This window comes from Ursus americanus, chromosome 26 (genome assembly GCF_024610735.1).
Source record: "Ursus americanus isolate L20-20 chromosome 26, mUrsAme1.1.p, whole genome shotgun sequence".
Lineage (NCBI taxonomy): Eukaryota > Metazoa > Chordata > Mammalia > Carnivora > Ursidae > Ursus > Ursus americanus.
The window spans coordinates 12,196,516-12,214,000 of record NC_142152.1 but is presented as its reverse complement, the minus strand read 5'-3'; the positions used below and the strand labels follow the sequence as shown (position 1 = coordinate 12,214,000).

General features: G+C 37.2%; 1 protein-coding gene across 2 annotated transcripts in view; it reads right to left on the bottom strand.

The window, feature by feature from the left end:
* The window catches only part of FUT8 (fucosyltransferase 8), a 150,781-nt gene that overhangs the window by 7,360 nt on the left and 125,936 nt on the right, over positions 1–17,485 (bottom strand). For both annotated transcript variants that reach the window (XM_087856020.1, XM_045810445.2), the window contains 3 exons: positions 11,198–11,444; positions 8,189–8,365; positions 2,347–2,497 (listed from right to left, as the gene is read on the bottom strand). In XM_087856020.1, the coding sequence (XP_087712146.1) occupies positions 2,347–2,497; positions 8,189–8,365; positions 11,198–11,444 (575 nt within the window). The remainder of the gene's footprint in view (positions 1–2,346; positions 2,498–8,188; positions 8,366–11,197; positions 11,445–17,485) is intronic.

The window sequence follows — 17,485 nt, the reverse complement described above, 5'->3', positions numbered from 1 at the left end:
ACAATATAATATATAAGCACAAATCTCATTCCTTTGGAGACAAAAAATCTTCTCAGCACCACTCCTTCTTCATATGAATGTCTTCTCTGAACCTGAGGTCTGGAGAACACACTGAGATTGATATTATGCACAAAATAGAACAAAGTAGTATGAACAAGCTTGGACAGATTTCTACTATCATAAAATAACAGAGGTCCTGATTTCTGGCTCAAAATTAGAGTCATGAGGTTATAAGAATAAAAAATTCTACAGCACATCCTTGAAAAGAAAAAAAAAAAAAGGATTTTCTTTCTAGAATGAGCCTAATGGTATTATTAAGAAGGGCTCAAGAAGGAAAGCAAAATAGAGTACATCCCTGTAAACCTCAGTGCCTGCCCACATGTAAGGCTGCTAAGTGTTCAGACATGTATATATTTATTTAATGTTCAAGCTTTATGACTACAGCAGTGATTCTCAACAAAGGTGATTTTGTTCTCCCCACTGTTGTGGGGTATTTGGCAATATCTGAAGACATTTTCAGTTGTCACGACTTGAGGTGGGGTGCTACTGGCCAGGGATGCTGCTGAGTATCTTACAATGCACAGGACAAAGTACCTGCCTATAGTGCTAAAAGTGCCGAGGCTGAGAAACCCTGGACTCCAGGAATAGACTTTATAGACAGGCCTAAAATCTAGGCCTACAGAGGAGGTGGTATATCTGGGAAAACGACTCTTGATTCATTCATTCAAACAATAAGCATTCAAAAATGTGTAGAGGTTGTTAATAGTCATTTGCACCTGTTGATCAGGTGGGCATATAGCCAGGTTATCAATAACAGTTGAGAGAGACCAAGTAGTTATAACTCCTCCCGTCTACCCACCATGAGAATAGAAAAAGGGGCTTCTCAATGAGAGGATCCTTATCCCCATTAGGAAAAAAAAACGTCAGTGGTGGATGGCTTCATGGGAACTGGAAGGCCAAGAAAGTTTTCTGTTCTAAGACTGCTGCTATGTGACTTCTGTTCTGGGTAGAAAGTTGTATTCTTATTTCATATTGAAGAAACTCATAGCCTTTGCTGGGGTAGGATCTTTCCAATAATCATAACACCCTCCCATTGTGACAATGTGCATTGTCACAAAATAAAAACTGTCCATTTCTTTATACTCTGTGAAGTATATTCCCATGAAAGTGGTGCAGTCTTCCTTTTCACATTTTCTTTTCTCTGCTTCTTCTAAGCTTTTAGGCAAAGATTTATCTTACATGATCTGTATTTCTTGGTAATTACTCTCCAGTTATTTCATGTGAGTATTTTACTCACTAGATTCTGGACCAGGGTAAGATCTGTATCTTCAATCTCCCTGGAAATCCTCTCCACACCTAATATAATTCTGAGCACAAATAGTCATTTAACAGCTTGTTGAATGAACTAACCAATAATATGCACATAAATGACAGCCGGATAAAACCAACAATAAATATTTCTATGCTGGTATTCCACTGTGTATACAAGGCTGATTGGACCACTCAAAAAAACAAATACACCAAGCCCATAACATATAATTATCTGCAACAATTAAACTCAAAGAATGATTGTAATATGGTATTGCTTAAATTTAATGTACAGTTTCTTGCTTGGTAGAAATGTAATAGGACTTGAAAAAGAATTACATTTACACTTTATTTTCTATAAAGCAATTGAATGAGACACAGTGCTTGGCATTTAAGCCTCTCAGTATCAGTGCATCAATGTGTAGAAGTGGATGGATGCTGGTTGCATACTGACTATGCAAAATCAGAAAGTATTTAAAAAAAAAAAAGATTTTATTTATTTATTTGAGAGAGAGAGAGAGCACATGCGCCAGCAGGGGGAAGGAGAGAGAATCCTGAGTAGATCCTACACTGAGCAGGGAACCCTACTTAGGGCTTGATCTCATGACCCTGAGATCATGACCTGAGTTGAAACCAAGAGTCGAAGCTTAACTGACTGAGCCACCCAGGCGCCCCTGCAAAATCAGAAAGTATTAAGTAAGCTTACTTACTTGCTATTTTGGTTAAATGCTGTGAACGTGCCATGTACTTTAAACAACTCTGATAGCTGGCTTCAGTGGAGATGTATTCAACAATTGCTTGTAAGCAACTAAATACCTGAATACCTATATTTTTTTGGGGGGGATATGGAATCTTCCCATTCTTTCACAAAAGAGATCATTCCCAAATATTAGGAAATTTGCACGTGAGTCATAATAACATTAAACACACACACCAAAAAAAAAAAAAAAAAAAAAAAACACCAAACTCCAAGAACTTCCTGAACTCAATATGACTAAAAAAATATTGGTCACTTAAACATGCCCTACTATCACTTACCTGGGATGAAAAAGTACACACTAGGAAGTCTGCCTGGGAGAGAAAGTGTATATCCAGGATCACACCCCGAAGTGAATTTTCTGTGTATCGATTGTGTAGCCCAGCTGACCAAGAGATAGAGTTATCACTAATAAATTCATAAGTGGGGTACCTGTAAAAAAGAAATAAATTTGTACATAGTCACTGAAATCACAGTGTTCTATAGGGAGGCAGTATCTTATCAGCAGGAGGCAGACCTGTTCCTTTGACCAAAGTTCCTCTTTCTTTCTTCCTTTTTTTTTTTTAAAGATTTTATTTATTTATTTGTAAGAGAGAGAGAGAGCATGAGCAGGGGAAGTGGCAGGCAGAGGGAGAAGGAGACTCCTGGCTGAGCAGGGAGCCCAACGTGGGACTCGATCCCAGGACTCTGGGATCATGACTTGAGCCAAAGGCAGACACTTAACCAACTGAGCCACCCAGGCGCCCAAAGTTCCTCTTTCTAACACTAAGGGGAGCTTTATGGCATGTAATAGTTGATGAAGCATCTTTGAATCCATCATGGAGTAGAAAACATTCTGTAATGCCCTGTATGTTACATGTTATTGGCATGTCACATAATATACACATACATGCATCAAAATGTCCCTTCTCAATTCATAAGAGTTGAAGGCTCCTTATTTTCTTTGTAATGCGTGACCTCTAAGAGGTTTCTCAAGCTGCTTTCCCATTTGGTCACTGAACTTCTCCTTTAGAATATAAATATTGTGGTTAAATTTCATTTAAATTTTTAACTTAGAATTTGTGATAATTCAGACCTGTCTCCCCTAACCCCAATCCTCGAAGCACCGTCTTAACCAACAACAGTAATGAAAAATCAATCTAATAAATTTATAAGAGCAAATTCCTTATAGATGTTCACCAAGTAACACTTTGATAGTCTTGAGATAGGATATGTGTTTAAACATATTAAAAGAGGATATCTTTAAGAAGTCTACCATATGTTCAAATGATTCTACTGTGAATTAAGAGGTTTAATTATATTCTAGTACGGAGTGAATAAATTTTCTCAGTGCATGAGGTACATCTTCAGAGTTAAGTTGTTAACTTAAGGAGTTACATGAAAATGGGATAATAATTGTACCTGCTTTATATAATTATAATAAAGAAGCAATATAAAGTGCTTAGAAGAGCATCGGACATGTAGTAAACACTCAATAAATATTAGCTGTGACTGTTACATTCTTCTGCTGATATCCACTTGGTTTTATTTCTTATTTCCTTTAGATCTCTGCAAAAGTACAGCCTAATTAATGAGAACTTCAGCAATTTCTATCTTTTTTACCTGCTTAACTTCATGACTTTTATTATCATTGGACATAATATATATTGACTGTTATTCACTGCCTGTATCCATTCCCCACCTCCATCGTCCCTAACCAGCATGTAAGCTCTACAAAGAGGCATTTCGTCTGCTTTGTTCACTGCATTATTCTCAGTACCTAGAAGAGAATCTGGAATATAATAGAGGATCAACAGATATTTGTTGAGAGGGCAATAGTTCCTATTTGTAAACCCTGAACCATCAGGAGTCCATTTCCATGTCTGTCTCCCACACAGAATTCCCCAAAAGTTGGGACTAGACTTTATTTTTCTTCGCCTTCGCAGCACCTAGTTCCCCACACAATGCTGTGAGAGTAAATACATGAATAAGTGAGTGCTATGTCTCGGACTTCTTCCTAATCCCCAAACAGCTGCTTCAGATTCTCTTCATTTCACAGCCACCAAGGAGCTTCTTCTCGTTGCCTCTAATAATGACTGTGACAGCAAAGTCTCTGAGCACTGTTTCAGACTGGTATTCAGTGTTCAGATCCATTTGGCCTCATTATTTTTGACATTTTGCCCTCCTCAGCCCCAAATCAGGGAGACAAAGGAAATGTCACATTTGTTCTAAAAAGAAAACAACCAAAAAGACTTTTAATGTGATTCTTATGAAGCTGCATACCCAGGCATAGGGCAGCAAAAGTAACAACTAAATACGAAAAGGCTGGAGGACAGAGGACAGAGGGAATCATTAAAACACACCAGTATAGGTTTTATCCTTCAATAAAGACTAACTCTGTCAGCATGGTTTGGGTGCCCAGTGAAAAGAAAAGAGTGATCCTTTTACTGAGAAGTGACACTAACATTAATGCCTTTCCTAACTTAAAGACCCCTCCCTGGAATCAAACCAAAAGAACACCTAAGTTCCTCAGGCCTTTTCTGAGACTACTTGATGAAGGATACTGAATTTGGAAAAAAAACAAAGAGTAAATAATGGAAAAGAGAGATTTTGCATCTCCAATAATAAGCATGTGTTTCTACACAAACGTGCTTCTTTCTTGTCTTTTGCCCACAGTTATGTCAGCAGAGGAATTCTTTTACTGTGAGTTGTAGAGATTAGCCATGATAAAAAAAATATTTTTTTCTTCTTCTACCTTATAAAAATTTATTTTTACATCGCTCACAAAGGACTAACTTAAAGTTATAAACTAAGAACACACCTTCTTTTCTGAAATCTTTCTCCAGACTAAGGGAGATAACTCCTCTTCATGATTTCACTGTACCTGGTATACAACTCCTACAGGACATTCATCTAACTATACTGCAATAGCTTGTTACATGTATACGCATACCAGGTGGATAGTCCTTGAAATAAGGAGCCACATATTATATTTTATTTCTCTTTGTATTTCTAGTGTCCTGTAACTGTGTCGAGCATATTATAGTTCAATAAAATAGTGAAAATTCACCACACTTTATTGCTGAGTCTTCATTTCACAGGGCAACCAAACACTTTACAAAAACTTTTAAGCACATTTTTCTTGCTTTTATTCATTTAAATGAAACTAATTTGAGGAGGGCTCATCCAGCATTTTTGATAAAGAGCACACTAAATATGTAAATATTTATTCTGCGAGATTTGTAAAGACTTGTTTCATCCCTGTTGCCAATCTCCAATCTCCACGTCTTAGACTACCATATTGGATTGTCAACTTCAACCGTTCTTCTTTCTTTGCCAATGAGTCTGTGATTTAAACACAATAACAGTGGATTACCCAGAGAGATATCTCTACATTAGCAATGGCTGCCATAGTCAGTGGGATACAGGTGCCAAAATCTCATGGATGAACTCCGTCTTAACCTAGAGAAACTTGAGGTGTAATACCAAGCAGCAAAGCATTAACTGCTCATTTTCACACAGAGGCCACATATATAAAGCTAGTCTTGACTGCTTTTACAGAAGATAAGCTACCCAGAAAATGGATTCTCCCCTGTGTGAATCCCATGCATCATTTAATTCTTCAGCTCTTCACCCTCTTGAAGCACGAAAGTCTCATAATCACCCTGGACACTATATATCTTGGTGAGAGATTAATTCATGTTTTTGGTCTCCTAAAACAATAGAAGAGGTTTTATGGTTTGCTTAGGTATCAAAACTAATCCTGACAGGTCAAAAGCAGAGTTGATTCGAGTAGAAAAACATAAGTAAAATAATAGAGGAGAGAAACAGCATTTAAGTTCCTGAGAATATTTTCAAAATGACTCATAAAATTGAGGTGCCTGGGGGAGCCTGTTTGGCTCAGTTGGTTAAGCGTCTGCCTTTGGCTTGGGTCATGATCCCAGGGTCCTGGGATTGAGCCCCACATCAGGCTCCCTGCTCAGCAGAGAGCCTGCTTCTCCCTCTCCCTCTGCTGCTCCCCCTGTTGTTCTCTCTCTGTCAAATAAATAAATAAATAAACAATAAATAAATTAAAAAATTGGGGCACCTGGATGGTGCAGTCCGTTAAGCATCTGACTCTTGATTTTGGTACAGGTCATGATCTCAGTGTTTTGAGTGCAGAGCCTGCTTGAGACTCTCTCTTGGGATACCTGGGTGGCTCAATTGCTTAAGCCGCTGCCTTCAGCTCAGGTCATGACCCCGGGGGTCCTGGGATTGAGCCCTGCATCGGGCTCCCTGCTCAGTGGGGAGCCTGTTTCTCCCTCTGCCTACCACTCCCCCTGCTTGTGCGCTCTCTCTCTCTGACAAATAAATAAATAAAAATCTTAAAAAAAAAAAAATTCTCCTTGTCTCTCCCTGTGCCCCTCCTGCTCATGCTCTCTCTCTCTCAAATTAATAAATAAATCTTTAAAAAAATGGTTCAGAAAATTAAAACTAAAGGACTTCCAAAGGGGGGGGGAAGTGCATAAAATGCTGCTGCTATGTTTATTAACAGAATATGAAAAAAACTGCCTCCTGGACTGCCATGGGGAGAGGGGTTACTAGCTGCTGACTGCAAAAAGGAAATTCAAATTGTACTATTTCCTGCTGCCAACTGTACTATAAGGTTGCTTGCTGTAAAAATATCATGCTGGGGGCGCCTGGGTGGCTCAGTCGTTAAGCGTCTGCCTTTGGCTCAGGGCGTGATCCCAGCATTCTGGGATCGAGCCTCACATCGGGCTCCTCCGCTGGGAGCCTGCTTCTTCCTCTCCCACTCCCCCTGCTTGTGGTCCCTCTCTCGCTGGCTGTCTCTCTCTGTCAAATAAATAAATAAAATCAAAAAAAAAAAAAAAAAAAGAAATGGACCAAGAAATAAATTAATTAAATAATCATATAGCTTAAATGATTAACAGTTAATAAAATGTTTTCAAACTGATGGGATTGAGATAAACATTATTCAATAATTACTGGGCACTTACAAGAGCTAGAAACTGTGTCTAAAGTGCTTATAATCCAGTGAGGGAGGCAGAGGTAAGCAAGTACCAAACACTAAGTCAGGGGAATGCACAGAGGAGGGACACTTAGGGATTCAGGGACGATTTCTGGAGTAAATGGTGTCTGAGCAGAACTAAGACTACATATTCTTCTCGTTCATTCCCTATTTTCCCACATTTAATACATCCTTTATTTATTAATAGTAAATAAAGGACAATTCTGGGTTCACCCAGATCCTGTGATAAATTCCCAATTAGGATCAGTGTGCTTCTTGTATTTTCCGAACACCCTATATTAAATCTACAGTAGCACTACTCACACTGTAGAGTAATTGTTCTCCCACTGGAGTAGGAATTCCTTGAGAGCAGAGTATCTTGCGTATCATGGAATCCCCAGTACCTAACACAGTGCCTGAAATATAGGCATGTTCCATAAATGATGGTTACTGTTCAATACATACTAGCAGTTCTTATCCCTCCACTTATAAAACTTATCTTCTGATTCTTTACTTTTCTTCAATATAATTTCCAAGTTCCAGAAATTTTTTATGAGATGAAAACTTATATTTTATATATGTTTCAGTTGCCCATAATTGCTGGTGAAGATAGTGAGAGCACAAAGATAAGCACCTGGTGTGTTTTATTGCTAGAAGTCTTAGCTAGCTGGTTCGCATTATGAACTGAATGTTTGTGTCCCCCTAGAATTCCTATGTTTGAGCTGTAACTCCCAAAGTGATAGTATTTGGAGATGGGGCCTTTGGGAGATGATTAGGTTTAAATAAGCATATGAGAATGGGGTCCTCATGATGGAATTAACGCCCTTACAGGAAGAGACACCAGAAAGCTTGCTCTCTCTCTTCTAAACACACAAAGAGGTCATGTGAGTACACAGCAAGATGGCAGCTGCCTGCACACCCAGAGAAGAGACTTCAGGATGAAGTATACACCTTGCTGGCACCTCAAATATGCTTTGATTATATTAACAGTCACATAAGTACACAGTTGTTTGAATTAAAAAAAACTGCCAATAATCAGTAGTAGTAGTATAACAAGAATCACAAGTCATAGGAATTAAGGATTCCTTTTAACTGAAAAGGATCCCAGTCTAGAATCACTAGTTCATCTAACTCACTTTGTTTTCGCCTCTTTTAATAAAGAAGGGTCGTCCGTGGCCAAATATACTCTTCTTTTATCCACTTGCATTCTTCGAGCAAGTAGCTGAAAATGTTCTTCAACATGCACCATGTACTCCTCAATGGGATGGAAGGCTGCTTCTGTTCCCACCTTGTCTGTGCGTCTGACATGGACTCTGAGGGGCAGAAGGAGAAAGTCAGATTCTGCTGACAATGTTCTAGACCACTGCGTGCTTTTAGGGTGTTCAACTTTATACCCTTATTTATGGTGGCATCAGAAACATTTTAAACAAATTTTTCTTTCATTTTGCCATTAGAAAAAATAAAGTATTAAAAAAATTCAAACAAATATATTCTAAATACTATTTGCATATTAAGACAATACAAGGAGAACTAGAAAATAAGCTTTTGAAGAATGCTTTCTTGTAAGGTAATTGGCATATCCAAGAATAATGGTAAAATAAATGGTTGATTTCAGAGTTATACTCCATATAGGGAACAAAATACCAACCAGCCTTCCAGAAAAAACTGGGTATAACTTTTTAAGATTTCTGACAACAAATGATACCAAGATTCACAGTTGTTATTACAGAATATTAAATATAATTTTTGCAACATTTTGATGCCAACTTTTCTTTTTCTTCATGATACTCTGTATAGTTACTGTAACTGCCAGCTTGTAGAACTGAAAGTTGTCTGAGGAAAACACAGACCTGCACGGATTCTTCCTATAGCGCAATCAAGGCAGGCAAACCTTTTAAGAATTCTTAACTATTTTAAGTTCATGGAGACGTTCTAGCCCTTTTGTTGTATGCATAATGAATTTCCTTTTGCTGTTTTTCATTCTATCAAACACAAGCAGATATTGATCTCATTTGTCCTATTTTTAAAAAGCTCTAAAACTATAAAATTGGGGACAAAGATTTGCATCGCCCTGCACTGAATATGTGCTGACGTCCACAGTACTCTCCTCCCATCTTAGTGCTTTCAAAGTAATTGTAATGAAAATAATGGACAGAGTTTATTTTCATATATTAAAACTCTCCTTAAACTTGTCCTTCCTGTATCCTCACCTCCACCAAATTACTAAACCACTATTCATATGTGGGAAAAAGAAAAAGGTAGATTTGTTTCCCCTTAGGTCATAGCATATGGGCAGGCCTTAGGTCAAGCCGAAGGCCAGCTTCTAATTCTGAATCTGGAGGGAGGGTATATTTTCACTGTAGTTAATCTGATATCTCTGCAGGTATTCTTTCCTTTGCATTCCAGACTACAGTTCACATGTGAATACCATCATATGAATACCTATTCTATCATCTTTTTCTTCCCACATCCTTCTTAATCACTGCTTCTCTCATGAAATTGGAATTGTTCACTGTGCTCCATAGAGATGAAGTGGGACAAAAAGAACAATTCCACTGAATTTCAATGAAAAACTTCATGAGAAGAAGCACTATTTGTCACTCTGATTTCACCATGTACTTTCTTTAGCTCTAACATTTAAAATAGGGATGGGGGTGCCTGGGTGGCTCAGGCATGATTCCAGGGTCCTGAGATAGAGCCCCAATCCTTGCTCAGCGGGGAGTCTGCTTCTCCCTCTCCCTCTGCCCTGCCCTCCCCCTTCCTGCACCTGCTCTCTCAAATAAAAAAATAAAATTTTTAAAAATAAAAGGGGGATCAGTAACTTCTATACATATGAAGACTAAGACACAAGGGAAGATGTGGGGTGGGAGATATGAAAATAAAAATAAAAACAAAGAAGAGCTGTAATAACAGAGGAAGAATCAAAGGAAGAGGGGCATTTGAGGTAGTGGCAGAGTACCACTAATCAATTTTCTCAACTCTCCGAGTACTCTTGAAATTAGGCCTGAATCAAGAATTCGAGAGAGGAGCATTATGGTCTTTATGGAAGAACCAAAATGTTAGGCCTGTGAAAGATATTAGAAGTCATTTTAATTTAATGTAAGTGTTTCATCAGACAGTTAAGGAAACTGATGCTTCTGAAGACATTATCAATGAACAAAAAGACAACATAAACCAAACGGAAGCTGGTTTCTCTCACATACATTTCAATCTAGTCATCACAAAAGTAAAAGTTCTTTGTGTACTTGCTTTTCACTATAATTGCCCCTTCAACAACATGGGTGTGAACTGTGTGGGTCTACTTACACACAGACTTTTTATCATACAGGACTGTAAATGTATTTTCTCTTCCTTATGATTTTCTAATAACACTTTCTTTTCTCTAGCTCAGTATTCTTTCCATTAGGCAAAGAAAATTTTCCTAAGGTATGAAATTTGGCACCAGAACTCAGGAAATTCCTCTTTCTGTAACTGTTTATGTATGTGCAAGAAGCACATACTTATGAGCAAAGATGCTCCTTCGGATTCTTCACTGTTCTAGGATCTCCTGATATAACTCCCTGAACATAAGCATGAGACTGATTGCATATGTACACGATAATTCCCAAGTGGGCCAAGAGATAATTTTAAATAATAACTTTAACATTATCTTACATTATAAATAGTCCTTTTATTCTCAAAAATAGCTTCTATGACAGAAAAGAAAACAGAGCATCGAAAAATGCAGAATAATCACCAGTGGTAATTAATGAAGCCTAACAAAAAATGCAATAGAAAAGCTATAAATGTGACAGCTTCATCTCATGGCCTTGTTAGGATAAGACAGGAGTCATGTATAACATCCAAAATACTCTCAATAAAATGAAGTTTTGTTAGCTTCCCCAGAAGAGACAGCTAATTTCAGAAATACGGGTTTAATATATTTGTTGAATGAATAAATAAATAAGTAAATGAGGGTAACAAAGAATGATGACTCAGCTGTTCTAAGTGAACAAAGGAAGAATGATCTCCCTGTGACCTAAGATGAACCCTGGAACATCCGTTTTTGGGTGGGGCTCTGAAAATTAAAGTATATATCATACAGTTTATAATATATTATAAAGTATACATATCTCTGCTACTATCTGAATAAATCAGATTCTTACCCAATAACTGGATGTTTGAAGCCAAGCTTCTTGGTAGCCTCTTCTATTTCCTTTTCCAACCAAGGTTGTGGGCGGATCAAGTATTTGACAAACTGGGACACCCACCACACTGCAGGATCACCATGGACTCGTACAAGCCGATCTGCAAGGTCTTCTGGAATAGCCAGGGGTAAATACGGTGGACGAGGATGAAGACTGTCTACAATGGGGAGCTCAACCACCTGAACATGTTTGTCCTTTACTTCACCTGCGAGAATATCAAAACGTATCATCACCATACTGCATTCCTCATACAATTACCGTTTAAGAAGAATTCACTCTGGATGCTTTCATCCTCATAGCAACTCTAAAGCAGTATTACAATTCTCACTTTACAGAGGCAGTTAAGTCGGTTGCCCAAGGTACTGGCACAGAAGTGATAGAGCTAAATTTCACGGTTAGGTTGGTCTACCTCTCAAATCCATGGCGTTTTTTCGTTTTTACCTGTTCTAACATGCTGCCATATCAAAACCTCATATCCCAGATAAGGATGTATCCAGTACTCAAAGTATCTAATCAGAGAATAACCATATTGCTAGTGAACACAGACAATGAGGCAAAGTTCTGTTTTTTTTTTTAAGTTTTTGAACTAGACAATAAATTGTTCTCAAAACTTCCAGATTGCCATTACAGCAAATGGCTCTTGTATTACTTTAATGACAGAGCACAATGATACTAGAGATACCTAAAGATTATAATTATAACCTAAGCAGTTACATCTTTTAAAGAAAAAAAAAAACCTAGATAATTCTAAAGTCTTCTTTTTTCTTGGCCAAATTGTCTATTATATTTTCAATTATGATAACAATATAATCTATCTTGATTGTTCATCTGGATATTAATTTAAAGTTGGAACAGAGATTAGATGCTAATTTTTGTAGATGATGATTAGTTTCAGAATCCAACTTCTATATATCATTAATGTCATTGCTGTTCTATCAATTTTATTATTTATTTTTTAAAGATTTATTTATTTGACAGAGAGAGAGCACAAGCAGGCAGAGGCAGAGGGAGAAGCAGGCTCCCCTCTGAGCAGGATCCTGCGACCATGACCTGAGCCAAAGGCAGTCACTTAACCAACTGAGCCACCCAGGTGCCCCTGTTCTATCAATTTTATAATACAATGAGATGAACCTCCCCAAATTGGATAAGCCAGTGACTTCAGAGTTTACTTTACATATTGAAGGCCACATAGTAATAACTAGAAGACACAAAGACATCAGGCAGAGAAATTTCACAAATACAAAATGTACTTAAAATTTCAGTAACAGAAAATATTAACCTGAACATATAAAATAACTCCACTTCAGATGTTGTCATTGTGCATAATGAATGAGAATCACAGTTAATCCTTGGACCATTAAAGAAAGAATGCATTTGTGGAGAATAAACCTAGAAAACATTTAAAATGTATTCACCAGAATGGAACACAGTCCTCAAATTCTGTTTGTTTGGTTTTTTTTTTTGCATATATGCAAAATGTTTTAAGATAAATTACATGACCTGGGAAAGTAATCACTCAAACCAACTGCACGATTATTAGAAAGTCAGTTGGCCTAACTAAAAATTAAAAATGTTTGGTTAATATTCTCTTTCTCTGATATGTAAGACTCATTTCAGGATTCTTAGAATAAAGTCCCTGAAAGATAACATTTGTTGCATGAATAAGTGGCAATAAAAAAATTTACCACCACTATTGCAGTTCACCTAGAGCACCAATTAAGAAAGAGGTGGGCACCTCTATCAGACGAGAAACTGTAATTAAGAGTGTACGGGGAAAGAGTGAGCTACATATTAAATTAGGCTCTAATAATCTCCCTAAGGCAAGGGAAATTGGGGTGCTTTCTCTGATATGGACATAAGGGGTGTAATACATAAATGAGAGAGAAAAAAAGGAAGCGAAAGCAGTTTTTTTATAAAAAAGAGAAAGAAAGGAAAAATCTAGCCTCTCCTATATGACCATAAACAAAAGCAAAATTAACAGAGCTACCTTCCTTTTGTGATTTCTTCCCAACAAGGTCATTCTAAATGCTCTGTGTTACTAGCTCCATCTTTCACTTACATAGAAGTATTACCCTTTCGATTGCCCCAAGGCCTCAGCTTTCTTACAGCTAGCCCTATTGACAGCTTTCAGATATAAATGAAAACTTCCTCTATCTCCAAGACAGAGAATTCAGCTTATTTTTGTTGATTCTTCATTCATTCATTCATTCAGTTCATTCATTCAGCAGTTCAACACTGCTATATTCCAAACACCGTACGAGGCAGAGTATACAATGATAACATGGTTCTTGCCCTCCAAGATTTCTAGTTCAAAAACCTCTCTCAGAACTGACTGCTTTCAGTGAAAGAAAAATAAACAAAATAAAATACCATCACCAAAAAACATGCTATAAAAAAGATATCAATACTCAACTACCTAGTAAAATATTATGAATTTATCATTTTCATATCAATATCATTTTCATTATATAAAAAATAAAAGTTTAGCTTCCTCAATAATGATATATTTCAAAATAAATGAAGATAACATAGTACATGCTATGTTAGAAGGTCCCTTTTTTAACTTGGTTTACCACCTAACATTTTTTATTCTACTGGTATACATATTCAAAAGAATTTAAATCTGGAACAGATTCTAGAGATAATTTTGTTCAGTAAATAACTTCGCTGAAAACAAAACCATATTATTAAATTCTATATAGATACTATTCCCTGTGAAGGGCTCCGAGCCCAAGCCAGATTTCTATTTAAAGAGGAGATTATCAGCGAAAAAAAGGGGTATAATTGCTTTTTCGCTTACATCTCCTATGAGTTTGAAACCAAATGAGAGACAGAGAAGAATAAAATGGCAATCAAAATATCAGCTTGATTACCAATAAGGATAAACTACAGAACGTGGTTCTTTGTTTTGGATTTTTGGCTTTATGGGTTTCCTAATAGTTCCCATCCAGCCCTATGCAGAGTTTGTCAACCATGGCCTACCACACGGGGGAGGGGGTGGAGCATGCCTTCTGAGAGTAGCCTGTACCATGAAAGAAGCCAGAAAGGGCTGTGCCTCACACATTCAGTTCCTTCTCCTAAACTCACCAGTTGTACACTACTTTCTTTCCAAGTGGTAGGGAAATGAGGTAGACAGAAAGAAGCAAAAAAGCACTTCAGTACCTTTCCCTTGAAGAAATGAATTCATTTCTCTTCTATAGAAACTCTTGAGGAATAGAGGACTCCTAGTACCTGTTCCTACCCATCTCCATACCCAAACAATTATCCAGTATTAAAGAACTATTAAAGATATCTTGATACCAAGTTGAGAATTTGCCTGACATAATTAGAAAGACTGAAAAAGAAGTAACTTTCTCAATTATGAGATACAATGTTTATTTTAATCTTTTATCAGGAAATTGTCTGAAATTATCTCATATGCCACTTAAACTAATCTCTAGTAATCTGAGTTTGGGGAACACAGATTTACTTAAACTCCCTCATTTTACAGAGGAAATAAACTAGAGAGGTTAAGTGAATTTCTCAAAGGTAATAAAGCTAATAAAAGGGCCAAGATTAGTGTTTACTGCATTATTTATATTACATTCTGCTTTCTGGAACCTATATATATATATTTCAAAGCATTTCAGTATGTCCCCTTTTGATCAATCAAGAGTGCCCTGCCATTCTATTAAGACTTTAGTGTTGAAAAAAAGAAAAAAGCAGCACTGCATCAACCTTTCAGCAAGAGAATGTTTTATATGTGTAAGTCATACAAAAGTCAGCACTATGCATTTGGAAAGAATCAGAGCAAACTAACCTAGGTATTACACAATTGACTGCCTCGTTCAACTTGAACTGATACGGTCATTATTAATTATTTCAGAGACTCATTTTCAAGGCTACCTCTTCTTGTTGCTAACTCTGTTTCATAAGGTCATTCTCTTTGCCAAAGGCAGGGAAGACTCAACAAACTTGTTAGTACACTTACAGCTCTCTGCCAGTAGCTAAGATAGCTCTTTGACAGGGAGGATCTCCACAGCTGCTGTTATCGCTAGAGAAGCCCTCTTCCCTGCTGCTCAATTCATTGCAACCCCATTTAAAAGCATTATTCTGTTATCATTCCACATGCCATAAGACAGAGACACTAGCCCTGGAATTAGTCAATTTGAATTATTAATCATTATAGATTCAATAGAAAGGTCTTAACATCTACCATCAATGAATAGGTTCTGCTATAAGGAAAAATGTTCCAAGGGTGGAAAAGATTTGGGGTCTTAGTTCATGAGATATCTTCTGCATTTACTATCTTCTTTCTTCATTTGCTACTCAGTGACTGTTATCACTCTGACTTGTGAGAGAAACAGAACTTAAGAGGAGAAAATCTCCTGAAGACAGAATTCATACAGCCAGAATGGTCAAAATAAAGAAGTTTAGAACAGGGTTGCCAGTTGGGAAAAATCTCCAATAAGACATCGCTACCTGTAACTTAAATTTCACTTGGGAGGAGGAGGGGATTATAAATAACACGTTGGCAATTCTGAACCAAAAAAGCTATCTGCTTTCTGGTCTCAAGACTCCTAAGAAGACTTCCTTCAATATCCACATAGGTCCACACTTCCCTCAAATAGCTACAGATGGATAGAATGAGGTTTTAATTCCCTTTCTTGAATGGCTATAGCTGGTAAATGCCATCATACCCAAGAGCCTTTCCAAAGACTGTGCCCACTGCTGAGATTCATGGACCTACCTGAGGCTGGACCAAGGGAGAGACATCAAACAAATATGGTAAAGCAAATGCCTATTCGCACAGTACCTTGATTATAGTGCGTAGAGATTACGAGTATGGTCTTTGGAATGACAAAAACTTGTGTTCAAATGCTCTATCTACTTAACAGTTGTGTGACTTTGGATAAGTTATATTTAACTTCACCTCAGCTTCTTCATCTGGAAAATGGCATTGATTACCGCACCTTATTCATCTGTAAAATGGGATTAATTATAGTATCTTATTCATCGAGTTATTTTAAGGATGAGATATTACATGGAGAAAGCTGAGCACAATGCCTGACACATAGTAATTCTCAAAAAATGTTAGTTCTTTACCTTGGGATCAATTCTGTTGAACAACTCTCAAGAAGCTAGCTAGAGTTTGGTCAAGGAAGAGATTATGTGCCAAAATATTATATTCTTTAAAAATTAATCAAAGTTCCCAAATTCAGTGAGCCAAGGATATACTCCCAAATATATTAGATATAAGGAGGTATAAGATACACACTCAAAGTGAATCTTATTCATACTGTTTATCACAGGCAATAGAACAATAAGCAGCTTTTATCTTTTCAAAATATTCAACAAATGTTCAAACTGAAAGATAGTGACTGGCTATCTGAAAGCTCTAACCTCCTATCATCACTAAATTGGCTTGACCAAAATTCTGTTCCACAATGAAAGCACAGAAAGACAGTAAGCTGTCTAAACTAGTAATACATATTACAGCAAAGAATCTGTATGCTTAAATTATATCTACAAAGATATTCTGGACTTCTGGGATTTACTTTCTTTAACACTGTGTGACCAAATATGACTGCTTAAATTCTTACTAAAGTCCCTGAGACTTGTTAGGGGAGGTACGAGTAAAAGGAGATCAAGACTGAAAGCTAACTACCTGTGGTGAGACCTCTAGAGGCAGTGGGGATTTTTCTTGATTTTACTTGAGACACAATAAGATGGACACACGCGCGCGTGCGTGCACACACACACACACACACACACAATTACGTAAATGTGTGAGGTCTACTCTTCAGGATTTTTAACAATGATGACATTAATATTTATATCTTCATTTAATGACTGAGCTCTGCTCTCACTTAAAATACGGAGGAAAGTGAACAGCTGGGCTACTTTCCTTTTGTTTTTCAACCACTGCGGCTGATAGAGATTTCTTCTTGAACTTGAATGAGCAACTGTCGCCTGCCATATGAATTCCATCACCGCTCTACTTGAGCAACAACTCAAAAGACTGTTATTACTGCCAGTTTGAAGCCTTCAACCAATTGAGTAAAAGTTCTAAATTCAATCATATGAAACAAAGTGCAGTGTTAGCAACATTCTTAAGAATTAGCATATCACACTATGGGAATGATTGTGCAGCATTCTTATGAGGTGTTTCCTGCTTTTACTAGTACAGAAATGCCTTGCAAAGGCAACCAGACTCATGGTTCACCAACCTCAATGTTATTCTGACAGACTGGATACGGGACTAAA